The 25,821-nt window shown below is 36.9% G+C and overlaps 7 protein-coding genes across 7 annotated transcripts; 3 read left to right on the top strand and 4 right to left on the bottom strand.

Moving 5' to 3' along the window:
- Positions 1–1,883: 1,883 nt before the first annotated feature.
- FPOAC1_003851 (uncharacterized protein) lies at positions 1,884–3,698 on the bottom strand (the record flags this gene model as incomplete). The annotated part of the gene is made up of 1 exon (XM_044848406.1): positions 1,884–3,698. The coding sequence occupies one exon, from the start codon at positions 3,696–3,698 to the stop codon at positions 1,884–1,886; it is 1,815 nt and encodes a 604-aa protein (XP_044714322.1).
- Positions 3,699–4,418: 720 nt separating this feature from the next.
- On the top strand, positions 4,419–6,148 carry FPOAC1_003852 (uncharacterized protein; the record flags this gene model as incomplete). The annotated part of the gene is made up of 3 exons (XM_044848407.1): positions 4,419–4,908; positions 4,957–5,197; positions 5,251–6,148. 3 exons carry the CDS (start codon positions 4,419–4,421, stop codon positions 6,146–6,148), a joined length of 1,629 nt encoding a protein of 542 aa, XP_044714323.1.
- Positions 6,149–6,217: 69 nt separating this feature from the next.
- Positions 6,218–7,684, bottom strand: FPOAC1_003853 (uncharacterized protein; the record flags this gene model as incomplete). The annotated part of the gene is made up of 1 exon (XM_044848408.1): positions 6,218–7,684. The coding sequence occupies one exon, from the start codon at positions 7,682–7,684 to the stop codon at positions 6,218–6,220; it is 1,467 nt and encodes a 488-aa protein (XP_044714324.1).
- Positions 7,685–8,586: 902 nt separating this feature from the next.
- FPOAC1_003854 (uncharacterized protein) lies at positions 8,587–9,702 on the top strand (the record flags this gene model as incomplete). Its single annotated transcript, XM_044848409.1, has 1 exon — positions 8,587–9,702. The coding sequence occupies one exon, from the start codon at positions 8,587–8,589 to the stop codon at positions 9,700–9,702; it is 1,116 nt and encodes a 371-aa protein (XP_044714325.1).
- A 1,276-nt stretch (positions 9,703–10,978) lies between these two features.
- On the bottom strand, positions 10,979–11,825 carry FPOAC1_003855 (uncharacterized protein; the record flags this gene model as incomplete). The annotated part of the gene is made up of 2 exons (XM_044848410.1): positions 10,979–11,391; positions 11,444–11,825. The coding sequence occupies 2 exons, from the start codon at positions 11,823–11,825 to the stop codon at positions 10,979–10,981; spliced, it is 795 nt and encodes a 264-aa protein (XP_044714326.1).
- Positions 11,826–12,013: 188 nt separating this feature from the next.
- Positions 12,014–13,294, bottom strand: FPOAC1_003856 (uncharacterized protein; the record flags this gene model as incomplete). Its single annotated transcript, XM_044848411.1, has 2 exons — positions 12,014–12,524; positions 12,576–13,294. 2 exons carry the CDS (start codon positions 13,292–13,294, stop codon positions 12,014–12,016), a joined length of 1,230 nt encoding a protein of 409 aa, XP_044714327.1.
- Positions 13,295–17,819: 4,525 nt separating this feature from the next.
- Positions 17,820–18,713, top strand: FPOAC1_003857 (uncharacterized protein; the record flags this gene model as incomplete). The annotated part of the gene is made up of 1 exon (XM_044848412.1): positions 17,820–18,713. The coding sequence occupies one exon, from the start codon at positions 17,820–17,822 to the stop codon at positions 18,711–18,713; it is 894 nt and encodes a 297-aa protein (XP_044714328.1).
- Positions 18,714–25,821: the final 7,108 nt, after the last annotated feature.

Genomic DNA, 25,821 nt, shown 5'->3' on the forward strand with positions numbered 1-25,821 from the left:
AGCTATAGTTGCCAATAACTAATTCTGAACACAGACACCGTCATAAGCCGGGTCAACAGCTATATTAATGGAACAACCCGAGTTACAAGCACAGCTGTTTGAAGTGTCGCACATAAGGCTGCAGCGAGCAGCGAACCCAATTATGTCCTGGCAATCGCCGTCGGACGGGCATTTAGGATTGTCGATTGGCTTCCTAGCACTGGCCATTGTAATGCTAACAGCGATCATAGAGATAAAAAAGGTGGCCTTTGGTGGAACAATGAAGCAGAGGTGTGAGTGTTAGGTGCTGTTAATGTAGTGTATACTACAGTCCTGTTGGTTAGTTGAAAGATAGATCTAGTGTTTGAAGTTTGTTGGGCTGAGTCTGATTGGAAAGGCTGACATAGATTAACGAGATTGAATTGTTGTTGTTGTAGTTGTGCAGGTAAGAGATACATAAGGGTTATAACAACAAAGGTCTACAGCAATGTACAGCGACTTGTATTTGTGCCTGTATCATTAGGCTCTTCCAGCCACATAGTCTTATGCCTTACGAATTGATCTTGCTTAAATCTGTCTTTCGTGACATTGTAACCACGTCATCTGAGACACACTGAAAGCACACTATTTATCTCACACAGGTAATCTTTTTACCACTATGGTATGATTGTCTAAGTATCAATTCTAATTAGTTTAAAATCGGGACTGTTAAAGTCAATCTAGTTAAAATCTATACTAGTAACTTTCAAAATGGGAAAGATTATCATTCTATTGAGCTTCCTGTTTTAAAGCCTCCGCTTTCCAGCAATCCGACTGCGAAGTTCAAGACTTCAGTAAACAATGTCGTACCAACCATTGACCACGCTAGGTTCTGCCGGATCTCTGGGAATTACCAATGCAGCCAAGATCGCCATGCTGTAGTATTAGCTCAGTACAGTGAAGCTAGCTGTTTCCAGTAAGTGATCAGCTCAACTTGGGAAAGACACGGCTACCGGAAATTGAGTTTGCAAGGGGGTCGAATGACTTTATTCCACACTACAGGACTAGAGGTCGGCAGAGCTAAATGCAAAAATCAGCTGTCAAACATGGCCAGTTGCATTTCCAATGCTTTTTATGATTCCATCTATCAGGGTTCCGACGCCGAGTTCCGTCACCCTTATCCCTTGACCGCTTCAGATCGTCGGGGGTAACTGCCAGATTGACTATAGCTAGTACAACTGTGGCATCGAGACATCATGCAATTAATTTGCAGTGATTAAACTCCAGGTATAGGAATGCGAATCCATGTTCTTCTGTCCAGCCAAAGACCTCTGGAACAGGGACTTCAGAGAAAAATTGTCGGATGGCCCAAAGACACTGTCCTTCTGAAATGATGGCGGTGGAATTTTTTTGCTTTGTTTCACAACGAGACCAAGTTCCTTGAACACAGCTGGTATGCGTATTTTCATCGTTTCGCCGTGCGGGACAAAATTAGGTCTAGCTAGGACTTCAGCTGGAGTCGGGAGGGTGGATGTTTCTGAACCCCGCTTGAAGAATGAAGAGTCATAAAATGTAATAGAGGAGCCCTGGGGCAGTCCCTCGGGGGATATATAGAATGCCATGGCTGGAAGAGCAGGAACATGTGTTAGTTAACAATTCAGCTCTGTCTCTAGCGGTATGTGCTAGAATTTAGTGGTTGTGAGGAATAAATTGAATTTGAGACGGCTGGGAAACCCTCGAGCTTGAAAAGCTCCAGGATATTTGATGAGGAAATGATCTGCCACTAGATACTTAATAGGCTTTTAATCTCTCAACTCGAATCATCGGATTCTTTCACACTATATTCATTAATTATAATATATAGTAATTTATATAGTAAGAACATTTTACTTAGATCGACGTTGAATAAGGGAACCTTCCTACTCTTAAGTAAAATTCAAATAGAGTCTACCCTCCCAGCCTGATAAATTTTTCTTTTTACCTCGAACGTCAACTGGCATTGCCTCAGTGCTCGAAAGCAATTTAACTTCATTCAATGAACACTTAAGATAAGTGCAGACATCGGGTTCTAGACGTTCTTCTTTACCCATGTTGAGAATTACCAATGCTTTTCTCTTCTGTCCATTGCGACCCTTGGTAGAAAGAGCACTCTCTTTCAGATAAACGAACAGAGACTCATTTTCCAGATCAACAAGCTTGAATGAACCAAAGACGAAAAGATCTTGGTATTGCTTGCGCAGTTGTAACATCCCTTTATAGAAGCTCAAAATTGAATCGGGATCATTGATTTGTCTGGCAACGTTGATATCGCGGTACTCATCATGAACCCTCATCCATGGCTTCGCTTTTGCGCTTGCAAACCCTGCATTTGGTGAATCATCCCACTGGAATGGAATCCGTGAATGGTCACGCGCCATGATTTGCAGTCCATTCATTGTATCCTTCACTCTCTTCTCGTTACCCGATGCCACAGCTTCCGCGAAGAAGTTGCTGCTTTCAATGTCCTTGTACTCTTCGATTCCCCAGGATCGTGGCATGTTGGTCATGCCTATCTCTTGACCTTGGTAGAGAAACAATGTACCTGTGAGGGTGGCTTGCCACATCGCTATGGTCTTTGCAGATTTCAGCCACCATTCTCGCGATGATGTGTCACCGAAACGATCGACTGTTCTTCCGTTGTCATGGTTCTCGCAGAAAACTGTTGTCCATGCATCCGTTCCCTCAATGAAGCTCTGCCACCGTTCCACAAACGACTTCAGCTTCGATAATGGGAAGTGTTGGTAGATATACTTGTCACCAAAGCCGTTGCCGTTACCGAGTCTGATCATAGAGAACTCGAATACCATATCCAACTCTTTTGCTGCAGCAGATACATAAGGTATGACCTGTGATGGATGAGGTGTATTGGATAGCTCGCCCACAGACACAGCGTTATACGGTCTGAGTACCTTCTCATTCATTTCATGGATAAACTCATGAATTCTTGGTCCGTTACACCACATCTCAGGTGCCGGTTGATGAGGTGACGAAGGATCCATCACAGGGACATCGACGAAATCCTTTCGCTTTGAATACTTATTGACTGTATCGATGCGAAACCCGTCGACGCCACGATCAAGCCAGAAACGCATTGTGTTTTCGTAGATTGCTTCACGACACTCTTCGTTATCCCAGTTCAAATCCGGCTGGTCTGGGGCGTACAGGTGAAGATAGTATTCTTGTGTATGCTCATCCCATGTCCACGTAGAACAGGCAAAATACCCCCTCCAATTTGTCGGGGGTTGACGAACGCCGTCTTTATCATAGCGCGCAGGTTGCCAGATATACCAGTCTCTTTTCGGGTTATTCTTTGAGGATCGTGATTCTTTGAACCACTCGTGTTCAATTGACGTATGATTTACGACAAGATCAAGGATAATCTTGAGCCCTCTTGTATGACATTGGAGAATAAGGATATCGACATCTTCGACGCTTCCGTATGGTTGGTAAATCTTCTGGTAATCTGACACGTCATATCCCATGTCTTTTTGAGGACTTTCGAAAATGGGAGAGACCCAAACAACATCAATACCTAAATTGCTCAGATAGTCCAGTTTGGAGATCAGACCAGGCAAGTCTCCCCAACCGTCGCTGTTGGAGTCTTTGAAGCTAGCTGGGTAGACTTGGTAAAAAGATGCGGCTTTCCACCAGGGTTGAGTACCAGCATATTGATGCTGTTCATCCCAAATGATGGAACCCATGGTGTTGACGATTGTGATGGCAAATTCAGTAACCAGAGATAGTAAGAAGGGCGCGCCGATTAAATTGACATCTAGATGAACATGGAGAGAAAAGGATTGACGAGGGGAAATGAGCGGTTTATCACTGAGATAAACCCAGATACGACAGAATGTGGAGATAATCCAAACTCCATTGGAGCCGCATACATGTATCGGACTTTCCGCCGAGTTGTGATTTTAGGCAAAGATCGACCATGCTTCTTTGTCTTGCCATCAGACGAATTCGCGTCATGTCAGTCTGATAAGCCAAATGATGTGGCTGATTTTGAGAGGCGGAAACTCCGTCTCTTGTGAAAACATCGCGGAGCTGCTCCGTCTTTAGCGTCGACTCCAACGGTGTCCAATAACACTTTGAACTATTGACGGAGTCTCCACGAGACTAGCGGAGTCTCCTGCTGGTAGGTACCAGCAAACTTGATCGTCCAATCTTCTGCTCCTCCCCACACTGCACAGTCAATCATCCCCAGGTTTTCATTCCTTTTCCCCACGGGTAGTACCGAATGACCAACGGCCTTTTTTCTTTTTCTAGTGGATATGCACCGAGGCCGTTTACTTTCCAGTTGTGAGAGGCAGCCTCGGTTGGTATAGTATATAAAGACCTGATTCTTTCTCCTTTTTATTGTGCAAGCTGCCAATTCTCCAGCATCCAAATCCTCTACATTTCGCTTTCGTTAATTCACAATGACCTCTCCCAATCCCTACCCAGAAAAAGCGCCTGACGCGCAGCATGAAGAAGCTGTCACTCCCGAGATCCTCGCCTCGGAAGCAAAAGTCGCTGCTGAAGCTGAGCACTACATGACTTTGTGGCAAGCTGTCAAAACATACCCAAAAGCTATTGGTTGGTCTGTTCTTTTGTCCACCACTCTTATCATGGAAGGGTACGATCTTGCTTTGCTGGGTAACTTGTATGCCTCTCCCGTCTTCAACGAGAAATTTGGCACGTACAATCCCGAGAAAGACAAGTTCGCTGTTTCGGCTGCTTGGCAATCTGGATTGTCAAACGGTGCTCGCGCTGGTGAGATCATTGGTCTTATCCTTGCGGGATGGGCGTCTGATCGATATGGATACAAGATGACTACAGTCGGAGCGCTTGTCCTCATGATTGCATTTGTCTTTGTGTTATTCTTCGCCCCAAACATCAAGATTCTTGTTTTAGGAGAGGTCCTTTGTGGTATGTATTAATTCATCGACAACAGCTACGCATTTGCTGATGTGACAGGTATTCCATGGGGTGCGTTCCAGAGTGTTACACCCGCATATGCGTCCGAAGTAGCACCGGTTGTGCTCCGACCATACCTAACAACATTCATCAATATGTGTTGGGTTATTGGGCAGTTCTTTGCTGCTGCCGTCAACAAGGGCTCTGTTGGACGGGGGGATGAGTGGGCTTATCGTATCCCTTTTGGGGTACAATGGGTGTGGCCTGTCCCAATCCTTGCAGGTGTCATTTTTGCTCCCGAGTAAGATACCAGATCATTGTCTCTTTCATGAAACTCAACTGATAGTGTTCAAGGTCCCCATGGTGGCATGTCCGAAAAGGCAATCGCGCCGCTGCAAAGAAGTCTCTCCTCCGACTCACGTCTCCTCAACAACCTAACTTCAACGCCGATGAAACAATTGCCATGATTGAGCACACAAACGAGATGGAAAAGAACCTAAAGGAGGGTACCAGCTACCGTGATTGCTTCAAGGGTATCGACCTCCGACGTACAGAGATTGTGGTGGGTATCTGGCTCGTCCAGACTCTTGGTGGTCAAAACCTCATGGGTTACTTTTCATATTTCTTGACTCAAGCTGGTATGGATGCCAGCAACTCATTCTCACTCTCCATGGCACAGTATGCCCTTGGCATGGTCGGCACATTTGGGTCTTGGTTCTTGATGGCCAAGGTTGGTCGAAGGACTATTCACTTCAGTGGTCTATGCACTCAACTCATCATCCTCATCATTGTTGGGTCACTATCATTCGCCAACAACAATGGTTCAGTCTGGGCAATCGGCGCAATGCTCATCGTTTTTACGTTTGTCTATGACTTTACTGTCGGTCCAGTCACCTATTCATTGATCTCCGAGCTGTCCTCAACCCGACTCAAGGCAAAGACAATTGTGATGGCTCGCGCTGCATACAATGCTAGCAACATATTCGTCAATGTCATGACCAATTATCAGTTATCATCGACAGCGTGGAACTGGGGCGCTCGCACGGCTTATTTCTGGGCTGGATCCTGTTTACTTTCTGCCATTTGGGTTTACTTCAGACTTCCTGAACCAAGAAACAGGACCTATGCAGAGTTGGATCTGCTATTCGAGAAACGAGTGTCAGCAAGAAAGTTTGCCAAGACGCATGTGGACCCCTATTCCCATTCGGTTGTCTCTGACAATCACCCGATTGCCGATAAAGATATTCAATAGATATTTGAACGTAATCATGGATGAGAACAGGAGGCATGTGATATATGGTACATGATATCTGATACAATCTTATTGTGGATTTACTCTTGGTATTGACGGACTATTTTGAGACACATTCGAATCAGGACTAGGTAGCGCTTGTTGGATGTGCTTTTCCAGAAGAGGGTCATATGTATCTGTACCACCTGGTAGTTTAGTAATGAGATCTCGAATATACAACAAGTCATCTTCAGGTGCTGTTCCCATGGCTAACCCTTGTGGGCTCGAAGGAGCCACGGGCACGCGAGCAAGTACATCCACTACTGTCGAGACAATATCGTACAGTTTTTCCGTGACGCCTATGCCATGTATACTGATACTGTCGATGGAGAGATCTCGTGTTGAGAGTGTCAAGTCTTTAGCAATCATTAGAGGGTATTGATATGTGAGACTGTACTGCTGTGCATTTTCGCTTAGATGACCTAGTCGGAGACGTAGTTTCCAAACCGTCATGCGTAGCCAGAGTTGGGTTATCCTCAGGTTCGCTTTTTGTGTTTCGTGAAGTAGTGCGTCTGGCTTGATTGCTGTATTAACCTCAGTCTCGACAAAGTCGAGTGAAGAAAGAGGTGGTGTAATTGCAAACCTTTCCTGATTGAGAAGGGCGACAAAGGATGTATCGATTGGTCGAAATAGGGCTGACAAACTCCAGAATCCTGACAATGAAGGATCATTCATGTCAATCTCTGGCGCTTCATCCGTTATCTGCAAAGTAATTGGACGACGATATCGGATCGCGTGTGATCGTTCAGATATCACGAGCACCCAGAACAAACGATGGGCGAGCGCTTTAGAATTATGATCCATGGAGTCGAGCCTTAGCAAACAGAAAAGAGTCGTGGCCTCGCGCAGAAACAAAAATGTCTGACTGTGATGCGATAACCTCGCCTGACACGCGTATATAAAGAAGGCAATCAGGCATTGGTTCAAACGGGGTCTCATGGTTCTTGGCGTTGATTGATGAAGGGCAACAGCCTGGTCAACAATCATTGATCCATATGTCGCGTTATTCTGGGCGATAACACCTTGCGAGAGAAGATTCTCTGGCTCTTCAGACTGAAGCAAGACCTGGGCACACATGGCCGCAAGAACAGAGTAAGCTTCCAACCTCTCATCCAGTGAAGATGAAGAAGTCGATCTGAGCTGGTCAACATAGTCGCGCGTCAGAATGGGTATCGTAGGGTACAGTCTCGAAAAGAAGCGCTCAACGCAGTGGTCCACTACCTGACTAGGGACAAGGTCAGTCAGTCTGGCGAGGGCATCCGCAGGGCCATTTTGTATGTTTGGGAATGACTGGTAGGGGTACGGGTACACTGCGTGGACAGACTGAAGGATGGTGGGAGAACCGGACTGTCCGGCACATCGATCTGCAAGACCTGCATCCACACATCTCCTGCAGGGGCGATATTCATTGCAGCCCCGGCGTAGAGTTTTACATCGTTGACAAGCTCTCGGTACCTGAGACCTCTTGGCGGGTGGATTCGGAATATCGTCGGCCATTACATTAAGACATGTACGGGTGTAGACGGGATAGATAGAGAGGTCGACAAGACAGATAGGAAAGATAGTAAATTCTGTTCTTATCCAAGATTGCGATAATCGCGCACACGCGTGGGACTGGACAAAAAGTGGAGTTGAGCATAGGCCAGATAAGGAACCCGTTTCCTTGGGATGAGGTAACAAAAAGATAATGGAAACAAAGAGTGGGAGTCCTCCACATAACAGATGTAAGCGAGTCAAGACAGATTTTTTTTGGTGAGGAGGCTGGTAAAACTTGGCTTTTGCTTGGCTCGTAGCATTCTTCTCCTTGACGATATGTACCCCGCTTCATAAAGAAAGGAGAGCTAGTACTAAATGGGCGACTCCAGATTTGAACAACGTCAACCAACTCGACTCAACTCTCCAATTCAATTGCGGCAACAATCCACTCGCAAACTTTCGGTGAGACTAATTCTATTCAACCTCTCATGCAATGCAAGCATGAGTCAAGAAGCTAGAAACTTGCTCGAACCATTCCAGATCCTTCTGTGATCAGCATCCTTGACAAGGTCTCACGCTACGTAATTAGTGTGCGACCAAAGCTCTGGGCACACTGCTCTTCCGATTTGACGGTGCATTACTCTAAATCAACCTTGCTCGGATGTCTTGGCTCGTAAGCTGTGTTGGTTGTACCATGGCCCTGGGCCTATGCTGGATAACGATGTGGTAACAGAGTGGGCTACGTAGTATACGCATATCCTCGGAGCTGTGATAAGCATCCAGCTACTGTCTTGGCCAACATTGCCAGTATAAAACATGTCTACGTCCGCAGATAAAGAGTAGTCCTTTTTTCTCGTTCTCTACCCTTCTCCCCTTCCGACTCTTGTCTCTCTGAGTGTTGCATCCTCTTGTGTTGGCCCAGCATGTCTCCCTCTTTCCAGTCCCTGCTCGCTATCGCGACCCTTGCAGGATCAGCCGCCCTTGCATCCCCGATCCCGGAGCCACAAACACCTCAGCTCATCCCTCGGGCTGTTGGTGATTTTGAGTGCTTCAACGCCAGTCTACCCAACATTACCATTTTCGCGACTGGCGGTACCATCGCCGGCGAAGCTGGTTCTGCGGATCAGACTACGGGCTACCAGGCTGGTGCATTGGGCATCCAAGCTTTAATCGACGCTGTCCCGCAGCTGTGCAACGTATCCAACGTCAGGGGCGTGCAGATTGCCAATGTCGATAGCGGTGATGTCAACTCTACCATCCTAACCACTCTATCGCACCGCATCCAGGCTGATCTGGACAACCCTCACATTCAAGGTGTTGTCGTCACCCATGGCACTGACACTCTCGAGGAGTCTTCTTTCTTCCTTGACCTCACTGTCCAAAGTGAAAAGCCTGTCGTTATGGTTGGATCCATGCGTCCCGCTACAGCCATCAGCGCCGATGGTCCTATCAACCTCTTGTCTGCTGTTCGTTTAGCTGGTAGCAAGAGTGCCAAAAACCGCGGCACAATGATTGTCCTCAACGACAAGATTGCTTCTGCACGCTACACTGTCAAGTCCCACGCCAACTCTGTCCAAACTTTCATTGCCGAAGATCAAGGTTATCTCGGTGCTTTCGAAAACATTCAGCCTGTCTTCTGGTACCCTGCTAGTCGACCAATCGGCCATCACTATTTCAACATCAGCACCAGCTCACCCAAAAAGGCCCTCCCTCAGGTCGATGTCTTGTACGGCCACCAAGAAGCGGACCCCGAGCTTTTTCAAGCTGCTATCGATAGCGGTGCCCGGGGCATTGTTCTCGCTGGTCTCGGCGCTGGCGGCTGGCCTGACGAAGCTGCTGATGAGATCAAGAAGGTCTTGAACGAGACTGACATCCCCGTCATTGTCAGCCGTCGCACTGCTTGGGGATATGTTGGAGAGCGACCTTTCGGTATCGGTGCCGGGTACTTGAATCCTTCCAAATCGAGAATCCAACTGCAGCTTGCACTTGAGAAGAAGCTTTCTATGGACGAAATTCAGGATTTATTCGAGTACGTCTGATTGGAAGAGTGTTTAAGAATGAGTCCATGATGTATGAATGAGCTTTGATCCAGATATAATTATAGAACCATTGTTGATATAAATGAAGGTGATGTCGGTTGGTCTCCATCGTGATCGTGGCACCATTCTTCGAGTTCTTTGTATCTACGTATCCGGATTCGCAGCGGACGAATATAACCTCCGGACTTCACTGCACAAGACCGACTGACCATGGCCTAAATGATGTAAGTTGACCCCAATTTAGTGTCCTGTATCTCTACCGGCTATATTTCGGCAATACTACCCTAAAGGCCAACGGATAGCGCGAAATAGTTTCCGTCGTGTCTATAGGAAAGGAGTAGCGATTAAGCTCTGTCTTTGTTCGTGGCTAAATGTGATTTAATATAGAGTATCCAAACCTCTCCGCGCTTTTTCAACTTTGTTCATATGATAGGAGTCATTACAGAGCAATAATGCCTCTTCTTTAAGGATGAATAAGACTTCTTTGCGTCAACAAAGCAACTTGAGTGGGGTTATTAAAGCTAAAGATAACTCTCACCATACTTTTCGAGGCTAAGTTATTATGAAGGTCAGCTAACAGTGGGCATGCCGAAGTGGACTCTAATGGCAGTTGTTCTGTTGCATCCGAGGTGCCGAGCTCCTTAAATCTGGCTTACAGGCTTCCCAGGAAGAACGGGATTACATTAACTACCCAGATAGAAACTGTGTATCAGTAGTCGTATACACGTTCGTGCTTCTAAAAGAACGCAATTCCATGTCTAATTCACTGCTAACATCCAGGTATCTATATAACGCCCCCATTGAATCAAAAATCATCGAACATGAATATGTCTTAGGCACATATTTTCATCCGTGGACTTCTCCAACTGCGCAATCGCCAAGTCTCAGTTTCAGTAGTCGAGACAAATCAGTCGACCCGTCTGATCGAATGCCAAATTCCTCAACATCGTTCAGTATGTCATCAATGTAGTCGCCCGCGGCAGAAAGGTGCAGGATATGCGCGATAGCACGATGAACAGCAAGGAATCGAGACGACGGCGGATCGATGGTCTTGTCCTCAGTAAGGAAAAGGGTTCGGGTGACGGGGACATCTTCTGCAAGACCAGGTGGTAGAAATGTGCCTATACGATATGAATGCGATGTATCTCCGACGGGCTCAAAATAGACACGAAAGTCACCAAAAGATACATGGTGGCTTAGAGTGAGCGTCAGAGCATTATACGGACGATCAATGTCGACTCCCTCGATCAAGTGAACGATACCACTGTCAAACATATTAAGTATCGCCAGTGCCGCTACTTTTGAAGAGTTCTATTGCAGTCAGCGGGAGCAAGATTGTGGGGTTTAGAAATCTTACCAGCTCTTTGGAAGAGTTGAGCTGAGTGAGAGAGTGCGGAAGAATGTGCGCGACCTCCAGATAGTCGAACCTTTGCCCGGGATCAGCCAAGGGAACGCCGTCTTGGTCAACAGCCTTAGTTTCGCCATGTTGCTGGAAGCGCTTTAAAGCTTCAGTTCTGTCGAACTTGCGCGAAATAACACAGCGATACCGGTCTCGTATAAGGCAGGCACCTCTTAGGCTGGCTAAGCGCTCTGGCGTCCCAGAAAAGACATGGTCCTGGCGTTGGGTTTTCATGACAGCTGAGTGAGATGCTGGTGTTGGTTGTGGTGTCTTTTTGGTTGATGCTTTGACTGCTGAGGTGTTAGTGATAGGCCAGGACGTCTGTTTGAAGTGGAATCATACGTGGGAGAAAGAAATTATCGACCAGATAGTCAGCAAATCCATACAAGCGGGTCTTCAGTTCGCCTCGGTTCGTGGCATCTTCAAGGTCGATATCCTCTTTAGATAAAATTGATAGCTTCAAAAACTCAAAGACAGCGATTAAAACATTGTCTTTAGACGTTTGACTAGTGGAATATTCGTAAGTGAAGCGAACAAGCTTCACTCTATCGTATTGGCCTTGACCTCGTTTAAGGTCATTATCGTCAAAATGTTCGATGACTTGATAAAACCGACGAATCGCAGAGGCGCGGAGAGACTCAGAGAAGGGTTCTCGCGATGAGAAGTCTATGATACCCTCTAAAGACGATTGATGACGATGAAGTGGCAGAGCGGGTAGCACCATCGTGTCAAGCGGGCGATGATGTTGAGTTTTCTTTGTTTAATTCATGTTGTTATTGTCATGATAGCAAAATGTGGGGCGACATCGGAAAAGTCCCGGATCAAGGATAAACCGCGCCGCCGCTTGTGCCAGCCTGACCCACTTCAGCAGGCGGTGAATGCAAGTAACCGGCAGGTCGGTAGCAGGTCCCGCTATTGTCGTGCTTGGGCAGTAAGGTCAATTCTTCCGTTTAGTTCCCCTGTGTGTAACGAGAATGAGGTAGAATCTGACTCCATAGTTGACCATGGCGAACGAACGCCTCCTTCTGCAGTGTTGTATGTCCATCGAACATGGTCAAAAGGTATGTCTAAGTATGTGATGGGTCCTTCATACGCTGTCCACGACCATGTCGGGACTCTGAACTTTTGGCCTGGGGGAAAGTTGATCAATTTCAGGCCATGACTTCGCTGTATATCCCTTGTCCATAAGAGGCTGCGCCCAAAGAATGCTCCGTTAAATATACCGTATCCGCCTTCCGTTTTAAAAGCACTGATTAGCCGTTGTTCTAGCCCGGCTATTGCTATAGGCCGATCATGAATCTTTGTGAAATCGAGGTTTGAGTATTGTCTATACAGTGATTCATAAAAGCGGATCTTTGCTCCTCTGGTTGACCTCATAGCCAACTTGGGAAAGTTGGGATCCCCAAGGAATGACGCCTGGCTACTATGAGGTCAAGGTCAGCAACGAGGATTGTAGGGATTTCGCTTGCCTTACTTTGTTAATCTTGTCAATGTCTCGCAGCGCACGCCCTGGCCACATTCCCAATAGGTCTGCTTCTCGGTGAAGTATATGGTCCTTGACGCAAGAGCACGTTCTTGCAGGACCCATCCACGTGTATTCAAAGCCCCTTCTATCACATCGTGCTGAAAGTCGTCGATATATTCGCAAACGTAAACTGGATTATCGGCAAGATATCCATCCAATCTCACTACCTCGCGCTCAGGCCTTTTCCACAAAAAGCCACTTGATGTTCCGTTAGCGCGACTCGCTGCAATGACGCAATATGCCGAGCTGAAGACGGCCTCCATCCTTTTGGCTTCAGTGTCGAAGTCCCCATCAGGCCCTTGCACAATACATAGCGAGTCGATCCAGAGGTATGGGACGCCAAGTGCCCGGGTCACCTCGACTGCATGTCTGAATGTGCTTGGGAGATTCTCTACATAAATTCCAGCACTTAGTCGACTATCAAGATTTTCTTTCGTGGTGCAGAAATGGTCATGATCATTTCCATTGCCCCAAGGATGTGATAGGGCAATATATCGAAGTTCGCCTCCAGTTGGACACATATACGGCAATGCTTCGCGGAGGAAGACCTTCGAGCTTCCACTATAAACCTGCCCAACTTCGATCAGGCGTGTTGGAACTTGGACGCGTGATATATCTGTGGGATGACATTGGGGATGATGTAAGTCGCAATCTCGAATCCATGTCATAAGGAGGTCGTTAAACGGGGCAGTGTTGGGTTCAAAAAGCCTGGGTAGTCCAAGGTAAATATCATCAACCTGTGGATGCTTCTTTTTTGAGCTCTCTGCTTTCTATTAATGATTATCCAAATACTGTTAAATCTGCCAACAGTCTTATATATCCCAAGTTCTGGAAAGTGAGAGCAACGGTATTTTCAATTTATCTATAACGAGTGAGGAATCGAATCTCCGAATATATATAACTCCTAGGTCGTTATGGATAGATGGGTAAAGAGAACGGTAAATAAGACTATGCAGTGTACACTGCTAAAGCTTGGATCTGATAGTCACCAGAGTCTCCTTCAATACGGTCTCGTCGCTCTAGTAATTAAATTTCCTGCACTTATTACATAGCTTTGTTTTTTCCTGCGACCTAGATATGCTATAGGTAATCGCTGTTTCATAATGCTTGAGAACTCCAAGAGAGATAGCTTTATCTTCTATTAAGTTCTAAGTGTTATTAAACTATTTAATTTAGATTAATAATAATCTATTATATTGTGCTCTTTTACTTACTGCCTATACAGAGAGAATGCAGTTAATAAAATAAAGACTTTAAAATTAGATATATTATATAAACTTACAATCTTATTAAATTATATATTAGTTAGCTTTAGAGTATAAATCTTCTGCAGTATAATTAAATAGTGCTTATATACTATAAGACTAATTAATATTAGCTATTAGCTAGTTTATTCTAATTAAACATTTTATAAGTATTTTTTACTTATACTCTATATAATATATAGTTAGCAGTATTTATAGGATAATATTCTAGCAGAGATATAACTTATATATTAAATTTAAGATTAGCTATTATTCTTAATAAGCTCCTTGCTTATATTCTTATTTACAGTCTATAATATATAATAGGACTAAACTAGTTAACTATTATATTATCTCTATTTTACTACTATTTTACTTATATCCTATTTTATATAAGCCTTTACTATAATTAGTTAACCCAGAGCTTATATAAGATTTAATAGTTTTAATCTTAAGACTAAACTAATTAAAAGGAAGCTCTGCCTATAAACCCTTTATAGATAAGGAGTAAAAATCTTATTGTAACTTTTACTTAATAAAAAGTATATATCTCCTCTATATTTATTATTAATTGCTATTCTCTTAATGTTTTATAAGTCCCTTTCTAAGTTAACTATACTAGTATAATATTGCTTAATATCTTTTAGACTTAAGTTTTCCTTAGGTAAATTAATAATAAGAAGCTTATCCCTGACTAATATAATAAGATCTTTAATTATACTTAGTATAATATAATTATATTTAAGGTTAACTTTTAAAAGGATTCTAGACTGAATTATTTAATAATTTAATTCTAGCGCTAGCTAAATTGCTATTTTTATATAGACTATATAATAAAGTATATTAAATATAATAAATAATTTAATTTATAAAAACTAAATTATTAAATTCTCTGCAGTTAATAATTATAATATTATAATTAGCTAAGCTTATAATTATATAAATATTTATTTAATTAATTAAAATTACTTATTATATTTACTTTAAATAAAGAAATTAAAGCTTATTAAATCCTTTTTAATATACTTTATATATAGAAAAATAATTATTAATAATATTTACTTTTTATTATATAATATATTTAATAATAAGTATTAAAGTTAAACTATTAAGCTAATTAAATAAAATAATTAAAAAAAGAACTTATTAAATTATTATTATTTTTATTAAAGTTTAATTTAATATTTAAAAGTAATTTATAATATAACTATAAAGATAATAATTAATAATAAATAGAAAAAGCTATTAAATTAAAACTTATTAATTTATTAATAATTAATATATTTATTTAAAAATATCTTTAAAGTATAATTAAATATTTTTAAATAAATATTAATATTTAAAGAATAAAAACTAATATAAATAAATATAAATAACTATATTTATATATATATAAAAAATAACTATATCTATATAAATTATAACTATATATATATATAAATAAGAAAAATTAAAAATAAATATATATTTTATTATCTTTATATATATTAATATTAATAATTTAAAACCTTTATATATATAAATAATAATTATTAATAATAGTAAATATATATATATATATATAAATAATAATAATATATAAGTAATAATAATATAAAATTTTCTTTATTATATATATATAATAATATTACTTATATAAATAATAATTATATATATATATAAATAATAACCTTATATAAATAAATATAAATAAATATAAATAAATATAAATAATATATAAATATAAAAAATATATAAATATAAATAATATATAAATATAAATAGTATATATATATAAATAATATATAAATATAAGTAATAATAAGTATATATATATAAATAATTAAAATATATTAATATAATTAATAGTAAAGAAATATATTTTAATAATAAATATATATTAATAATATAAATATATATATATAAATAATATTAATATATAAATATAATAATTAATATTATAATAATTAAAATTCTAGACTATATATATAATTAATAGTATAATTAAGTTTAAAGTTTAAATTATTAAGCTAGTTAATTATAATAATATTAAGAGAATTAATTAAATAATTATTATTTCTATTTAAAATATCTATTTTATATAATATTTAAAATAATTTATAAGATAATTATAAAGGCTATAGTTAATATTAATTAAAAAAGACTATTAATTTAATATTTATTAATATACTTATAATTAATAAATTTAATTATAATTTAAAAAGAATATTAAAATTAAATTTAATATATTAAGTTTTTAATCTATATAAATCTTTTAATTTTAAATATATAAAATAGTATTAAGAAAACTTACTCGTTGGCTAGCCGGGAGGGGGTGCCAACTAAGCAAGCTTAGTTGGCCACAAAAGTATGAGACAAGGCGAAAAGTGTGAGACAACCCCGCACAGGCTGCTGTCGCAAAATCATGACTTTTGCCCGCCAAAACCAATGATTTCTAGGACATCAATCAGTAAAAAAGTCATATATCACGTCCATCAAAATTATGCCCTCACAATCAAATCTGAGAGCTGCTCAGGCCGTTGTTCTTTCACGCCAGCGACTTCGCCGCGGTCTCAATCGTGATGCTGCCGGCCGCCGAAAGAAGCCACTGACTCTTCGTGCTGCTGAAGCTCGATATGCCGGCTCTGCTCGTGCATCTATCGGCCGCATCGTCAAGAGACTTGAGGCTGCGAATACCGTAGATTATGAGGATGTTGTCGATCCTAAGATGGGGCGCCCGCGGCAACTCACGGATGAGGAAGAAGAAGCTATCGTGTGTTATATCATCTGGATGGAAAAGTCAGGCCTGCCTGCCTCCAAGTGGGAAATAGAAGATGCAGCACTTACTCTGCGGCGCCGCCGTGATCCTGATGCGAGACCTGTGAGCAAGATGTGGTACTCTCGCTTCCGCGATGATCATCCTGAGCTTGCGAAATCGATATTGAAGTCGAGAGAAGCTTCGCGTGCCGAATATGAGGAAGGCGGCGTTGATGATACGAAGGAGTGGTTCCAACGCCTCAGCGATGTGATGACGAAGTACAATATCGGTGCATCAGAGACCTGGAATGCAGATGAAGCAGGAGTTAGAGTCGGAATGCTACGAGATAAGATGGAATGCCTCGTTGTACGCACCAAGAAGAAGTCAGCAACAGAGGTATTTTCTCCGCAAGATCGCGAGACTTGCACAGTCATCGGCTCAGGCAACGCAGCCGGCGCAACAACGCCCCCCTGGCTGATCTTCAAGTCGTTGCCAACGCTTGAGTGGGCGTTCATTGAAGGCGATCCTGATATGCGCTTCGCTCAGTCAGACTCGGCATTCTCAAGTGCGGCGATAACGCTCGAGTGGGCGAAGCACTTCAACCGATGCTCGTGGGAGAAATCTGCTACTGTACAGAAACGTCAGCTTGATTTTGAAGAGTGGTTTGGGTGTAATGAGCACCTTCAGGATACAAATAACCGCTTGGTTACTCACGATATGCCTCCCGCGGCGAGGCCTGATGATGAGGCTGTATGGCGGCTGCTCGTTATCGACGGCTTCACAGGCCACGGCTCATTCGAATTACGAGAATATATGATAAAGTTCAATATTCTCGTAGCATTTCTTCCGCCTCATTCAACGCATATACTCCAGCCAATGGATGTAGGCGTATTTCAATTTCTGAAGGAAGCGCATCAGAAGAAGCTTCGTGAGGCGTTGCGGAAGGGAAATCTTACCTTTGGCCGGCGTGCCTTTGCAGGAGCTTTTCAGGTATGTGCCTTCTTAATCAGCCTTCACCGAAAAAGGCCCCTTTTCTCACCAAAATCAGGAGATCTTTAATGAAGGCTTCACTGCCGCTCACATCATCTCGGGCTTCCAAAAACGGGCATCTACCCTCCCACAGACCGACCTGCCATAGAATATCTTCTCAGGAAGCAGCTCAAGAAGAAGAAGACCTTCACGCCTGCTCATTTCTCACTTCTTCCCTCAGATATGCGATTTCACGCCGCTTCCAGCACCGCCGAGACCATCGGCGAGCGATATCACGATATCCTCAGTTCTCCTACGCTCGCAGGGCTCCGGCACATTCGCAACATCGTTCATGAAGCTGTGGTGCTTGAGGATGTTATCAAAAAGTACGTGGATGATCGAAGAACTCGCATCGAAAAGCGGTATCACGAGAGAAAGCGAGGCCGCCGCGCAAAGACTGTCTCTGACCTTATTCCTACAGTATCGCTGCAAGATCTGCGAGATCAACAAGAGGAGGCTATCGCCGACGATAAGAAGAAGCAACATAAGCAGGGTATACGATTCACACGATCTGTCATCATCAAGGAGATGAACCGCCTCAAGGATGAGTGGCGAGAGAATAAAGAAGTTATCGTCAACGGCATACCAAAGAGGCTGCAGTTCAAGCAGTGGTTGGAGCACACAGGGAAGCAATATGACTATTTATCTATGGATACACAGCGTTCACAAATGACTCAAGCACTGAAAGAAGAGACTGACGGCTATATGATAGATACACAACTCCCTGATGATGTGCGTGAAGCTATCCGCAAGGCACAGTATGCCGCGAAGCCCCTCAGCGCCGTTGATCTCACCGGCCTCCCTCACAGTGATGATACGGTCACTTTCAACCTCACACAAGCACACGAGCACGAGGAAATGGATGAAGAAGACGAGATTCTTCCTGTAATTGAAGTCGCCGGCGGCAGCGAAGTCGAGATGCCCTCATCGCCGCCCTGTGCACCTGACTCTGAGTCATCACTACCTACACTTCCCTCAACTCCTTGTCCCTATCAACACCACACGCAGCTTCATGAGTCACTTCGTGATATCATCAGGGGAATAAGAACGGCACAAGAAGATAGCCTTATTGGCTAAGAAAACAGATATACGGCACATTTTGGCAGGGAAGCTGTTTCCCTTGCCAGAGCATCACCAGAGCCGTCGCAGTCATTTCTCCCACTCTGAAATAGCCAATAAATCAATAGAAGCTTCAAACTACGCCTTTTCATCAGTTTGAGCCTATTTTGACAAGATTTGAGTGTCATTTGATTGAAAAAAAATGGTATTTTGGTGCAAATCACGCCAAGTGGGCATCTTCCGGGATGTCTCACACTTTTCGCCTTGTCTCATACTTTTGTGGCCAACTAAGCTTGCTTAGTTGGCACCCCCTCCCGGCTAGCCAACGAGTAAGTCTTTATAAAAAGTAAAAAAAAAAAAAGAAATAAATTAATTATAATTTTAAATATATAAATATATAAATAAGTTATATTAATAATTATATATATATATATATATATATTAATATTAATTTTATTTATAGATAGTAAGTATTATATATAAAAAAAATATAATATTAATATAAATAATAAAAATTAAAAGTATATATAAATATTATTATTTATATAAATATTAATAATTCTAAATATATATATTAATAATAATTACTAACTATATATATAAATAATAATAAATATATATTTATAAATAATAATAAATATATATTTATAAATAATAATAAATATATATTTATAAATAATAATAAATATCTATATTAAAATATATAACTTATAGTAAATAAAGCTATAAGCTTAGAAATTTAATAATAATATAATAGTATTAATAGTAATAAATAAATATCTATATATTATAAATAATAATAAATATTTATATATTTTAAATAATAATAAATATCTATATATTATAAATAATTATATATAATAATTATTACTATATTATATAAGATTTAACGTACATGATAAGCGGGTGCAACAGACAAGCGAGTGCAACAAAAAATCCCGCAATTTACATCTTCTCAACTTAATCAATTAATTTTCAACCACCAAATATGCCAGACCCAAATATTGAGGCTAGGATTCTTCTTGCACTTCGTGCCCTTCAAAATGACCCAAAATTAAGTCTCCGACGCGCCGCAGGCATCTACCAGGTCCGTTATTGGACTTTATATCGCCGACAGAAGGGTATCCTTTCTACGCGTGATTCTATCCCAAAATCACGCAAACTATCTGATCTAGAAGAACAGATCATAGTTCAGTTCATTCTCGATCTGGATTCGCGAGGGTTTCCCCCGCGACTGCGTTGTGTTGAGGAGATGGCTAACCGATTGCTCGCCGACCGCGAGACGCCGCCTGTCGGCAAGCGCTGGGCCTCTAACTTCGTCAAGCGACACAAAGACCTCAAGACGCATTTCCCCCGTAAATATGACTACCAGAGAGCCAAATGTGAAGATCCGACCATTATTCGCAACTGGTTTAGGCTCGTAGCAAATGTAATTGCGAAGTATGGCATCCGACCTGATGAAATCTACAACTTTGACGAGACTGGCTTTATGATGGGCGTTATTGCGAGCGGAATGGTCGTCACAGGTGCTGAAAGGCGTGGAAGACCAAAATCAGTGCAGCCTGGAAACCGGGAATGGATTACAGTCATTCAGGCGATCAATGCCGAGGGCCAAGCGATCCCGCCGTTCATCATAGGTGCGGGCCAATATCACCTCGCCCACTGGTACCGAGAAAGCAACCTCCCGGGCGATTGGGCTATTGCGACGAGTCCTAATGGCTGGACAGATAACGAGATAGTCCTCGAGTGGCTAAAGCACTTCGACCGGTGTACTACCAAGCAATCAAAGAATCGCTATCGTCTCCTGATCCTCGACGGACACCAAAGTCACCACTCGGTCGACTTTGAGAGATATTGCAAGGCAAATAAAATCATCACGCTTTGTATACCGCCTCATTCGTCTCATCTGCTGCAGCCTCTTGATGTCGGGTGCTTTGGCCTGCTTAAGAAGGCTTACGGGCGAGAAATCGAGCATTTGATCAGATGCTCCGTAACCCACATTTCCAAAACCGAGTTCTTGCCGGCTTTTTACACCGCCTACCAGGCCACAATGACAGAGAAAAATATTAAAGCAGCCTTTAGAGGAGCCGGACTTGCTCCTCTCGACCCAGAAAGTGTAATCTCGAAGCTCGATGTGCAGCTGCGGACTCCAACGCCTGTGGAGGAGGTAGTTAGCCCCTCGACCCCTTGGGTCTCAAAGACCCCAAAGACTATCCTTGAAGCCGACTCTCAGCTTGAATATCTTGAAAAGAGAATCAAAAGGCATAAAAGTAGCTCTCCAGAGTCAATTCTAGAAGCATTGAGGTCTTCTTCCAAGGGAACAAAGATAGTTATGCATAAGGTTGCCTTATTAGAGGCCAGGGTCCAAGATCTTGAACAGGCAAATAAGATACTAAGCCGGCGGCGGAGGGCAAAAAGAACCCGGCTACAGAAAGGAGGGGTGATGACAGTAGAGGAAGGAAGGCAAGTAATTGATCAAACGGATGTTGATGCGCAGGCGGTGGCTGGACCATCGAGAAGTGGTGGTCAAGGAGGGCCTCCGCGAATGAAGGAAAGGCGCTGTGGAGCGTGCGGCAAGACAGGACATAATGCAAGGACCTGTCAGATACTTGTCGCTATGTCTATGGAAGAATATAGCGATTAATTTTACTTAATTAATAGTCTGTTGTGTTTTTATTGCTATTTCTATCTGAGATGTTGTGATGTTGTGTTGCACTCGCTTGTCTGTTGCACCCGCTTATCATGTACGTTATAGTAATAGCTATTAATTTTATTTATTTTATCTTTTAGCTTTTTTTATTATTAATAGTTAAATTATTAAAGTCTATAGATTATTTAATTAAAGTAAATAATACTATCCTTTATATAATTATATTTATTTATATAATATAAGAATTATTTATTAAATAGAAATTTATTAAGTAATTTAAAGTATTATATAAATATCTCTTTATTAAGATTACTATAAAGATAAGTAATAATTATAAAAGACTAAATAGCCTTTTAGCAGTATTATATAGTATATATAAGGATTATTCTTTAAGAAAAGACTTAAGTAGTAAATATAAAGGTCTCTATATAATTTATACTTTTTATTACTTAAATCTATATATAATAATCTTACTTTTATAGTATATAATCTCTTTATATTTATTACCTTTATATTTAAATACTTATTTAATTAAAATAAGTTTTTTCTTTAGTAATATTATTATTTTAAATAAATTTAATATATTTACTATTAAATAAAAACTTAATCTTAATATAATAGCCTTATTTATACTATTATATATTATTTTATTTTATTATAGCTTATATATTAATAAGATTAAGTCTATATTATATAATTATTATAGTAAATTAAGCTTTATTATTATTAATTACTTTAAACTATTTTAATAAGTATTTAAATTAAATACTCTAGGTAAATAGGTTTTAAAGGTATTATAATTATTAAGCAAGAGAATCTTTTTATAAAATACTATATTATTTATTATAATAATCTTTTTAATTATTAGATTATAAATTATAAAAAGGTATATATTATAATAGTTAATAAAGATATTTAATTATTCTTTTAAGGTAATATTTGTTAATTTCTTTTTAATCTTTAGCTTAATATTAATAAATACCTTATAATTAAGTATTTAAAGGTATAAAATACCTAGCTTATTATTTTCTCTTTTATAATTATTATAAAGTACTTTATATAGAGTTTTTTAATTTAATATTTTAAATATTAAAATAATTAATATATTAACTATAATAAGAAATATTTTACTTTAAAGCTTAATAAAGATATTACTTTTAATTATTATTATATAAGCTTTATTAAGTATTATTTAATAGTTATATTTAATAAGGCTATTAAATGTATACTATTAAAAAGGAATAATAATAATTTTAATACTTTTATTATAAAAGAATATTTTATATATTAAATTAAAAAACTCTTAGCCTTTATTAATTTATATTTTAATAAGAATTTTTCTTTAAGTTATTATTCTTTAATTATCTATAAATTTATAAATAAATATTATTATAAATACTTTATTATAAAATTATTATATCTTTTTCTATTATAATTTATTATATATAATATAAAATATAATTTTATATCTTTTTAAAATTATTAATATAAACTTATATAAACTAAAGTATATATAGTAAAGAGATTTATAAATTACTATTATATATACTTAAGGCTATATTATAAGCTTTTTATAAATTTATATAGATTAAAGATAGCTTTAATTAACTAAATAAGTATAATACCTCTAGTTATAGCCTTTTTATCTTATAAATAGCTTTATAATTATTATAAATTAATCTCTTATATTAAAAGTTAATTTTATATATTTTTCTTATAATTAATATTATTTAATTTTTTACTTAAGTTATAATAACTCTTTTAATAATTTAAAGATAAAAGCCTTTTATTTTAATATTAATAGTTATAAAAATATCTTTATAAGAGTTATAAATATTATTCTTCTTAAGATAATTATTTTTAAAATAAAGCTTCTTATTATTAAATATATTTAAAAAGAAACTTTTTATTAAAATAGTATATTAAAGAGATATTATATTACTTAACTTTTTATTATAAAAAGTAAAAAAATAATCTTTACTATAATTAAATATATAAACCCTTTATAAATTATAATTAAAATAGTTTTATTAATATTATATTAATCTCTTTTATAAAATTACTTTTTATTATTTATAATATATAAATTATTTCTTAAATCTTAAAGTAATTAATTATTTTTATTACTTAGTTTAATATTAATTAAGTATAATAAGATTATTATTAAAAGATATAATAAGTAACTTAAGGATTATTATTAATTATTATTAAAAGTATTAAAATTTAAATAAAAAGTATTATATATTATAAACTTAAAAATATAAAAGAAATATAATTAGCCTTTAAAAGGCCTTTTTTATATAAATTAACTATATCTTTTATAACTCTATAAAATATTTCTTTTTTACTTAAAATCTTTTATATATTATTATAATAATATTAAAGAAATCTTTTATATTATATATAAAAGAAAAGCTATTATTCTTATTATTTATAGCTTTATAATTTAAAGTAATAGTATAGCTTTAATTAGGCTTTTAATTATTATTATTATTAAGGTTAAATAATTGAATTAATATATTATTATTTAAATTTAAGTATTTTTTATTAATATAATTTTTTTAATTATATTTATAATATATATATTTAAAGTAATCTTTTAATAAGTAATTTTAACTTTATTAATTATAACTTCTCTATTAATTACTTTATTAATCTTTATATTAATTAATATTTAATAATCTATTTAATTTAATTATAAAAAATATATTTAACTTATTAATCTCTTTAAATAGTAACTTTAATTTAATTTTTTTACTTATTAAAGTTACTTTAATTTATTTATAAGATTATTTTAATATTATTTAATTATTATTATTAATTTTAAAATATATTAAGTAAATTTTATAAGATTAACCTATTTAAAGTATATTACTTTAATACTTAAGATAAATATAACTTATTTAATTTTATTAAGTATAACTATATATATAATTAATAGTATAATTAAGTTTAAAGTTTAAATTATTAAGCTAATTAATTATAATAATATTAAGAGAATTAATTAAATAGTTATTATTTCTATTTAAGATATTTATTTTATATAATATTTAAAATAATTTATAAGATAATTATAAAGGCTATAGTTAATATTAAATAAAAAGGCTATTAATTTAATATTTATTAATATACTTATGATTAATAAATTTAATTATAATTTAAAAAGAATATTAAAATTAAATTTAAAATATTAAGTTTTTAATCTATATAAATCTTTTAATTTTAAATATATAAAATAATATTAAGAAAACTTAAGTCTTTATAAAAAGTAAAAAAAAAAAAAATAAATTAATTATAATTTTAAATATATAGATATATAAATAAATTATATTAATAATTATATATATATATATATATATTAATATTAATTTTATTTATAGATAGTAAGTACTATATATAAAAAAAGTATAATATTAATATAAATAATAAAAATTAAAAGTATATATAAATATTATTATCTATATAAATATTAATAATTCTAAATATATATATTAATAATAATTACTAACTATATATATAAATAATAATAAATATATATTTATAAATAATAATAAATCAATTGTATAATTAAGAATTAAATTAAGAAAATCTTTTATATCTTAATTAAATTTAAATATTAGCCAGAAAATATAATTAAAATCCATTAAAAATTAATCATAGTAAAAAGTAAAGTAAAAATAATATACAGCAGTAAGCAAAAGTATAATTAATCTTCTAATATCTATTATTAATATTTTAATTACTATTTATAGTATATATTTTACTTTCTTTTATATCTTTTATAATTAAATCTATCTTAAATTAAACTATACTAAAATATTACTTATAAAATAATAATATACTCTTATTAATAGCTTATAGCAGTAGCTAATAATATTATAAATAAATATAAATATAATCCTTATTAGTCTTCTTAAGCTAATATAATAAAAAATAAATATAAATACTAGTTCTACTTAATATCTTAACCTTAAAAAGTAATATAAAGATATATAAATCTCAGGGTTAAGAGTAAAGCTATATTTTAAATATTAATATAGATTTTATAATAAAATCTATAGCTTCTTTACTTAGTCTCTCTGCCCTATTAAAATATTAATATTCTAAGACCTTCTATCTAGAATCTCTTACCTATCTAATAAGTATATAGACTATTATATATTTATATAAATCTATATACTCTATATTTACTTAGCCTTACTTTAAGATACACTATACTATATTTAAAAAGTAAAGCCTAAATATACTCTTTATATTCTATTAAAATATATTAACTTTACTTATTATTACATTTATATAATAAAACTTAGCTAGATAAGAATCTCTAATTAATTTATATATATAAGCATTATATAATTATTATAGTATAACTACTTAAGTTATTTAAATAAAGATATTTATTATAATAAATAGAATAGCTAGAAAAGAATATAGCTAATAAGAGTATAATATACTACTAATTACTTAACCTATCTA

This window comes from Fusarium poae, chromosome 1 (genome assembly GCF_019609905.1).
Source record: "Fusarium poae strain DAOMC 252244 chromosome 1, whole genome shotgun sequence".
Taxonomy (NCBI): Eukaryota; Fungi; Ascomycota; class Sordariomycetes; order Hypocreales; family Nectriaceae; genus Fusarium; species Fusarium poae.